The sequence below is a fragment of the Nomascus leucogenys genome, chromosome 17, assembly GCF_006542625.1.
Source record: "Nomascus leucogenys isolate Asia chromosome 17, Asia_NLE_v1, whole genome shotgun sequence".
NCBI lineage: Eukaryota > Metazoa > Chordata > Mammalia > Primates > Hylobatidae > Nomascus > Nomascus leucogenys.
The window spans coordinates 87002364-87011101 of record NC_044397.1 but is presented as its reverse complement, the minus strand read 5'-3'; the positions used below and the strand labels follow the sequence as shown (position 1 = coordinate 87011101).

The window sequence follows — 8738 nt, the reverse complement described above, 5'->3', positions numbered from 1 at the left end:
GAGGGAGGATGGGCTGGGGGCCTGATCTCCTGGGTCTGAGGGAGAAGGGGCTGGGGGCCTGGACTCGTGGTCTGAGGGAGGAGGAGGCTGGGGGCCCGGACTCCTGGGTCTGAGGGAGGAGGGGGCTGGGAGCCCGGACTCCTGGGTCTGAGGGAGGAGGGGGCTGGGGGCCCGGACTCCTGGGTCTGAGGGAGGAGGGGGCTGGGAGCCCGGACTCCTGGGTCTGAGGGAGGAGGGGGCTGGGGGCCCGGACTCCTGGGTCTGAGGGAGGAGGGGGCTGGGGGCCCGGACTCCTGGGTCTGAGGGAGGAGGGGGCTGGGGGCCCGGACTCCTGGGTCTGAGGGAGGAGGGGGCTGGGGGCCCGGACTCCTGGGTCTGAGGGAGGAGGGGGCTGGGGGCCCGGACTCCTGGGTCTGAGGGAGGAGGGGGCTGGGGGCCCGGACTCCTGGGTCTTGGTGGGCAGGAGCTTGGAGGCTATGTCATTTTCATTTCTCTTCCCTGCCTTTGTTCTTCTCCCACCAGTCATTTTTCCTGGCGTCTCTCTTCCCACCATCCCAGCCTTTCTTCTCTTCCTTGCCCAACCCCCAACTCAAAGGTATTTCCAGGGAGCCCTCAGGACTCTTTCCGGAACTGGCAGGAACCCTGGCTTCATCTTCAGGCAACCTCTACCCCATTGTGGGCTAGGACAGGAACATACTCATTTCAGAGTGGAAGTGGTTACAAAGACAGGGAATTAGAAATGTAGAAAGGAGGCTATTCCGGCACACAACTAAATCTGTGTGTTTCTGCTCCTTAATGGGAGAGAGTTTGATTTCTGTACGTGTCCAGGTTCAGCATGTCCTGTGGGTCTCTGTGTTTGTGTGTGTTTCTCTGTATAGGTTTCAAGTCTTAGTCTGAACAAACGCTTTCGTAGGTCTGTTTCTGAGTTTGCTTTCTTTGTAAAAGAGATGCGTGTGTAATTTTGTGTATCTGGGTCTGTGTTTATGTATCTCTGTGATTTGTAAGCCTGTATTTATCTCTATGTATATGTGCTCAGTTTTTGTTTTTTATTTTGTTTTGCTTTTTGAGACAGGGTCTTGCTCTGTCGCCCAGGCTGGAGTGCAGTGGCACAATCACAGCTCACTGCAGTCTTGCCTTCCTGGGCCCAAGCAATCCTCCCACCTCAGCCTCCTGAGTAACTGCGACTATAGGCATGTGCCACTGCGCCTGGCTAATTTTTGTATGATTTTGTAGAGGTGGGGTTTCACTATGTTGCCCAGGCTGGTCTCAAACTCCTGAGCTCAAGCAATCCACTCACGTCAGCCAATGAGACTGGCCTTTTTTCTTGTGGTTGTTTTTTAAATAGAGATAAGGTCTCACTCTGTCGCCCACGCTAAGGTGTAGTAGCACAATCATGGCTCACTACAGCCTCAAACTCCTTGGCTCAAGCAATTCTCCTGCTTCAGCCTCCCAAGTAGTTGGAACTGCAGGGGGCACCACCATGCCCGGCCAATTGTTTGGGCCTTTTGATGTGTTTTTTTTTTTTTCTCTCCATGTATCTGTGTCACATGGGTCTATACATTTTGTATCCATATGTGATTTTAATTTTTCTTTTTGAGACAGTCTTCCTCTGTTGCCACCCAGGCTGGAGTGCAGTGGCGCCATCACAGCTCACTGCAACCTCTGCTTCCCAGGCTCCAGCGATTCTCATGCCTCAGCCTCCTGAGTAGCTGGAACCGCAGGCGTGCACCACCATGCCCAGCTAATTTTTGTATTTTTAGTAGAAATGGGGTTTCACCATGTTGCCCAGACTGGTCTCTAACTCCCGAGTTCAGGTGATCCTCCCGCCTTGGCCTCCCAAAGTGCTGAGATTACAGGCGTGAGCCACCACCCCCACCTGGCCTCCGTATATGATTTTAAACTGTATGTTTTTGTGGTCTCATTTTCCTGCATCTCTAAACATTGCATAATTGCAGCCTCTGGTTTTATTTGTGCTTCTATGATTTGGGACCTCTCTGGGTATGATTTTCCGTGCATCTGGTCCGGCTCTGTGTTGATATGGTTATCACACATGCACAAGCATCCTCACAGACACATGCTTTGGTGTCTGTGTGATTTTCCATGTGTGAAGTGCTGTGCCTTAGTTAGGGGGGTTTATATTGCAGGGTCCAGGTGTGTACTTGTTTTGTGTGGGAATGTAAAACTCTGCCTGGGTGCATTCAGGATATTCTGTGTATATTTGTGAGACTTGGATGAATCTGTGTATATGTTGTTATTGTGTGTTTATGTCAGTTTGTGTGTTGCTGGGGCTGATGTATGGGTTTACAGGGCACTACAGGACCACACTTCACTCTACCTGTCCTGGAGTGCATGTTTCCTGTCAGGGGTCTCTTACTGTGCTGTCCACATTGTGAGTTAAGCATGGGGAAGGATGGGCAGAGCAAGAATGAATCACTTTTCCTTCCTATTCTAAATCATAGCTAGGGAGAGGGCTTCCTGGAAGAAGGTGGAGACCTGGAGTGGCCTGGAGGGAAAAAACTGGACTGTCAGCTGCAGAGAGTTCATTACTCTGCCATGAGACAGACACAGCTGTGACCAGCTGCAATAGCATCACCTGGTCTCTCAAGGCGTGGCTTCCCTGGGAGCAGAGGGGACAGGCCCGTGTGCCTGTCATTTGCTGGGTGGAGCTCTGAGTTCCTGGGACAGGCTCTCACTGGCCACGCCTCTCTCCCCAGGGTCCCAAGCCCTGCAGTGCTACAGCTTTGAGCACACCTACTTTGGCCCCTTTGACCTCAGGGCCATGAAGCTGCCCAGCATCTCCTGTCCTCAGGAGTGCTTTGAGGCTATCCTGTCTCTGGACACCGGTAAGGAGCAGGAGCAGGAGGACAGGGATGAGAGATTAGGGAGGAAAAAGCGGGGAGAGGGGAGCAGAAAGGGTGGGGAATTGAGAAGATGAAAAGATAAAGATAGAAAGATGGGGAGGGAGAGGAAGAAGAGGAGGAAGAGAAAGAAAAGGGTGGAGAGGGCTGGGGCAGTGGCTCAGGCCTGTAACCGTAGCACTTTGGGAGGCAGAGGCTGGCGGATCACGAGGTCAGAAGTTTGAGACCAGCCTGGCCAACATGACGAAACCCCGTCTCTACTAAAAATACAAAAAGTTAGCTGGGCGTGGTGGCGGGCACCTGTAATCCCAGCTACTCGGGAGGCTGAGGCACGAGAATCGCTTGAACCCGGGAGGCGGATGTTGCAGTGAGCCGAGATCGGGCCACTGCACTCCAGCCCGGCGACAGAGCGAGGCTCCGTCCCCCACCCCACAAAAGAAAAAGTGGATGAGGGACGAGCGGTGGGGGGAGGAGACAATGGGGAAGCAAGGAAGAGAAGGTGGGAGAGGCGCACAGGGAGGAAGAGTGGAGGAAGGGAACTCGGGGAAAAGGTCTGGGGGTGAGAGGAAGGAGGGAGGGGAGGAGGTGTAGGCGAAAGCAAAAGGGTAGAGGGAGGAGGAAGAACGCTGAGACTGGAGGGAGAAGCGTTTCGGGAAGCAGAGCACGAGCCCCGATCCCGCCCCCAGGGTATCGCGCGCCGGTGACCCTCGTGCGGAAGGGCTGCTGGACCGGGCCTCCTGTGGGCCAGACGCAATCGAACCCGGACGCGCTGCCGCCAGACTACTCGGTGGTGCGCGGCTGCACAACTGACAAATGCAACGCCCACCTCATGACTCATGACGCCCTCCCCAACCTGAGCCAAGGTGCGCGGCAGAGCGGGGCTGGGCTCCGGGAGGGACAATGAGAGGCCGGGCCCCCTCGGGGAAGGCGTGGCCTCGGCTGAGCGCCTTCTCTTGGCGCGCTAGGATCCCAGCCCCCTAGATGTGCTAGGCGGGGGCTCTGGCGCAGTGCGCAGCCCGCACCACTGTGCCAGTGTACCACGGCCTGAGTGTGCATCTACGCTCTCTTGCCAGCACCCGACCCACCGACGCTCAGCGGCGCCGAGTGCTATGCCTGTATCGGGGTCCACCAGGATGACTGCGCTATCGGCAGGTCCCGACGGGTCCAGTGTCACCAGGACCAGACCGCCTGCTTCCAGGGCAATGGCAGAATGACAGTCGGTGAGGGGCTGGAAGGGTGGAAGGGCCTGGGCAAGGGATATGGAAGCAGGGCAGCCATGAGGGTAGTGATACCAGACAGGCCCAACAGGGAGACATGGCCCTGCTCTGAGGTGGGAGGCATGGCCCTGGTCTGAGGGAGGAGACATGACCCTGGTCTGAGGGAGAAGATTTGACCTTGGTCTGAGGGAGAAGATTTGGCCCTGGTCTGAGGGTGGAGGCATGACCCTGGTCTGAGGGAGGAGGCATGACCCTGGTCTGAGGGAGAAGCCTGGCCCTGCTCTGAGGAAGGAGGCTATGCCCTGGTCTGAGGGAGGAGGCATGGCCCCTGGTCTGAGGGAAGAGGCATGGCCCTGGTCTGAGGGAAGAGGCATGGCCCTGGTCTGAGGGAGGAGGCACAACCCTGTTGTGAGGGAAGAGGCATGGCCCTGGGATCTGAGGGAAGAGGCATGGCCCTGGTCTGAGGGAGGCCTGGCCCTGGTCTTAGGAGGAAAACCTGAAGCAAGTCTGAGGACCGAGGCATGGCCCTAGCCACCAAGGTGAAGGTTGAGGTGCAGCCGTCTCCCTCATTTCTGACCGTTCCTCACTGCTCCGCCCACCCCCAGGCAATTTCTCAGTCCCTGTGTACATCAGAACCTGCCACCGGCCCTCCTGCACCACCGAGGGCACCACCAGCCCCTGGACAGCCATCGACCTCCAGGGCTCCTGCTGTGAGGGGCACCTCTGCAACGGGAAATCCATGACCCAGCCCTTCACCAGTGCTTCAGCCACCACCCGTGCTTCAGCCACCACCCCTCCCCGAGCACTACAGGTCCTGGCCCTGCTCCTCCCAGTCCTCCTGCTGGTGGGGCTCTCAGCATAGACCGCCCCTCCAGAATGCTGGGGACAGGGTTCACACACCTCATTCTTGCTGCTTCAGCCTCTATCACGTAACTCACTGGAAAATGATGTTAAAATAAGAATTGCACTCCTGTCCCTCTGGCCTTCCATCTCTCCCTCCCTTGTGACCCCAGCCTGGTCAACAGGACTGGAAGAAACTGGACATAGTCACCAGCGTCCCAGGGGAGGGCAAAACAGCCACGTCCTGCCCTGATGAAGAGCAATTCTGATCACAGCTGTTACTCACTGAGCACGAGGCAGGCACCAGGCATCCCGTAACACGGCTTCCTGTGCTCTCCCTCCAAAGCCTGTCGCAGCTCTAGGAGGGAGCTATACAATGATGTCTTTATTAGTGTCATCATGAGAGGCCCAATAAGCAGTATGCCCTAACAGTTAGTAGGCCAGGCTGTGGAGCTAAGCTGCATGGGTTCAAATCCCAGCTCCAGCATTCAGCCTGCAGAGACCATGGGCGAGTTACTTAAGCCAGGCTCTGGAGCTAAGCTTCATGGTTTCAAATCCCAGCTCCACCATTCAGCCTGCAGAGGCCATGGGTGAGTTACCTGAGCTCTCTGTGCCAATATTTTCTCACCTATAAGGTAGAGGTGAAAATAAACTCTATAACGATGACAAGAACTGCTTCACAGTAGTTGCAGTGAGGATTCAATGAGATGAACATTTAGTACTTGGGACACAGCAGTGGCCCAGTATAAATGGGCTACTGTCATAAGCCCTAAGTCACAGGCCAACAAACTGAGAGGCAAAAGCACTTGGTTGAGCTTGTGTATCTAGTGAGTAGAGATTCAGGAACCAGATTCCCAGCCCCATGAACTGCTAAGCAACCCCACCTCCTAAACACATGAGTACTGATTAACTTCACAGAAAAACACACAAGGCAAAGTTCAGCGAGGTGAAATTCTCCAAGCTGTAAAGATCAGGGAAGACTTCCTGGAGGAATTAACCCTTGAGCAAAATCCTAAAGGATCAATAGTAGCTGGCAAAAAGAAGCAGGAGGAAGGGCATTCCAGGTAGAGGAGACAGCCTGGACAAACGTCCAAGGGAGGAAGGAACACAGGGTGTGCAGCACACTTTCATAAGTGCGTGAACTTCATAGAGATGGGATCCTTCAGCATGTTCTCTGTGCACATGCTTGACCATGTTCTTTCACATGCTTTTTGCCACTTGATCTTTCCAGCAACTCAGTGAGGGAAGCAAAAAAGTAAGTTGCATCCTGCTATTGTCTGAATGTTTGTGTCTCCTCAAAATTCATCTTTTGAAACCTAATAACCGAAGTGATGTTACTGGGAGATGGGGCTTTGGGAGGTGGTGAGATCATGAGGGTGGGGCCCCCATGAATAGGATTAGTGCCCTTATAAAAGAGACCCTGGAGAGCTGCCTTGCCCCTTCCACCTCATGAGAACACAGCCAGCAGGTGCCTATAAGCAAGAAAGTGGGTCCTCACCAGCCATCAAATCTGCCGGTGCATTGATTGTAGACTTCCCAGACTCCAGAGCTATGAGACATAAATTTCTGTTGTGTATAAGCCATACAGTCTATGGTAGTTTGTTACAGCAGCCTGAAGGGACTAAGACACGTTCCTCTTTTACAGACAAGATGCCCAAAACACAGTGAGACAGCAATTTTCAGAGTAAGTGCATAGCAAGAGTGGACTCCCGTATCTTCTCGCTCCATGTCAGCAAGCAGCCTTGTGGGGAGGGGGGCAATTCAGAAATGCTCCGCTCCTATGCTCCTGTAGGCTAATGTGACAAGGGCTTCAGGTGTCTTTACACTCGGACATACACGGGGAAGCTGGATGTCTTCATTCATCCTTCACATTTACTGAGCACCTACTATGTGCAAGGTGCTGTTCCAGTTGCTGGGCATACAGCAGGGAACAAAAGTGGCAAAAATTCCCACCTTCAAGGAGCTAGCCTTTTTGATGGGCTAGCAATCCAAAGCAAACTTTGGATTTTGTTTGTGTATTTAGTAGAGACAAGGTCTTGCTCTATCCCCGGCTGGAGTGCAGTGGCACAATCAGCTCACCTCGGCCTCAATCTCCCAGGCTCAAGCAATCCTCCCACCTCAGCCTCCCTGGTAGCTGGGACTACAGGTGTGTGCCACCACACCCTGCTAATTTTTGTATTTTTTATAGAGATGGGGCCCCACTATGCTGCCCAGGCTAGTCTCAAACTCCTGGGCTCAGGTGATCCTCCTGCCTCAGTCTCCCAATGTGCTGAGATTACAAGTGTGAGTCACCACACCTAGCCAGATTTTGGATTTTATTGCAAATGTGGTCTGAAGTTGGGATGGCCAGTTTGATGTGTCAGCTTACCTATGTGACAGTTCCAGTTATTCAATCAAAAACTAATCAGTGTGTTGATGTGAGGGTATTTTGTAGATGTGATTAAAATCCATAATCAATTGACTTTGAGGAAGGGAGATTGTTCTAGACAATTTGGGTGGGCCTGACTCTATCAGCTGAAAGGCCCTAGGAGCAGAGATGAGGCTTTTCTGAGGAAGAAAAAAACTGCACCTATGGACAGCTGCTTCAGCCCATGCCTGAGATTCCAGCTTGCTCTTTCTGACCTGCCTAGCCAGGCCACATAAGCCAATTCTTTGCAATAAATCTTATATTATAGATAGTGTACTGGTTCTGTTTCTCTGGTTAATCCAAGACTAACACGGAATGCATTAGAGCCAGCGCCGTGGCTCATGCCTGTAATCCCAGCACTTTGGGAGGCTGGGGTGGGCGGATCACCTGAGGTCAGGAGTTCAAGACTAGCCTGGCCAACACAGTGAAATCCCGTCTCTACTAAAAATACAAAAATTAGCCGGGCATGGTGGCATGCACCTGTAGTCCCAGCTACTCGGGAGGCTGAGGCAGGAGAATCGCTTGAACCCAGGAGGCAAAGGTTGCAGTGAGCTGAGATCATGCCATTGCACTCCAGCCTGGGCAACAGACTGAGACTCTGTCTCAAAAAAAAAAAAAAGAATGCTTTGGAGAAGTAGAAGACTGCCATAATCATATATACGTGTGTATATATACATATATGTGTGTGTTGTACGTGTATATAATTATGTGCACGTATAATTACATGTAATATATAACATTTTCATTGAGATAGAAAATATATACAATAAAATGCATAAATTGCAATTTTTCCATATGTACATACCTGAATAACCTCCACCTAGGTCAAGATGTAGAATATTTCCAGCCCATGTCCCCAGAACCTCCCTCATAGCCCTTCAGAGTCAGTTTCCCACCCCAAGGATAACCATGACTCCAACTTCTATCACAGATCAATTTTGCTTATTTTTAAACTTCATATGAATGGAATCCTACAGCATGGGCTCTTGTGTACATGCTTTACATTTCAAAAGCTTCCCTGTGGCAAGAATGGAAGCTGGACCTGTGAAGTGGCTACTACACCAGGCTAGGCAAGAGATGATGTACCCATGATGGCAGAGGTAGTGCAAGGAGTTGGAAAATTAATAGATTTTTTTTTAATTTAGCTGCTCCTTAACAGGCTGCAAGGAATAGATTTTATTAGTGGAGAAGACAGGACTTGCTGATATATTGGTTGAGGAGTACTTGAGATGACTCCTAGGTTTCAGCCTGAGGAACAGGGTAAATAGGTTTCAGCCTGAGGAACAGGGGGGAAAAAAAGGAATTGTTCAGCTTTGTAGTAATCTTTTTTTTCATTCTTTTTTTTTAGACAGAGTCTTGCTCTGTCACCCAGGCTGGAGTGCATTGGCACGATCTCGGCTCACTGCAAACTCCGCC

The 8738-nt window shown here is 52.3% G+C and overlaps 1 protein-coding gene across 1 annotated transcript; it reads left to right on the top strand.

Annotated features, from left to right (window-relative positions):
• The first annotated feature begins 2708 nt into the window (after positions 1-2708).
• LYPD5 (LY6/PLAUR domain containing 5) lies at positions 2709-6498 on the top strand. Its single transcript, XM_030796837.1, has 4 exons — positions 2709-2843; positions 3545-3721; positions 3932-4078; positions 4681-6498. The coding sequence occupies exons 1-4, from the start codon at positions 2780-2782 to the stop codon at positions 4935-4937; spliced, it is 645 nt and encodes a 214-aa protein (XP_030652697.1). The 5' UTR covers positions 2709-2779; the 3' UTR covers positions 4938-6498.
• The last annotated feature ends 2240 nt before the right edge of the window (positions 6499-8738 follow it).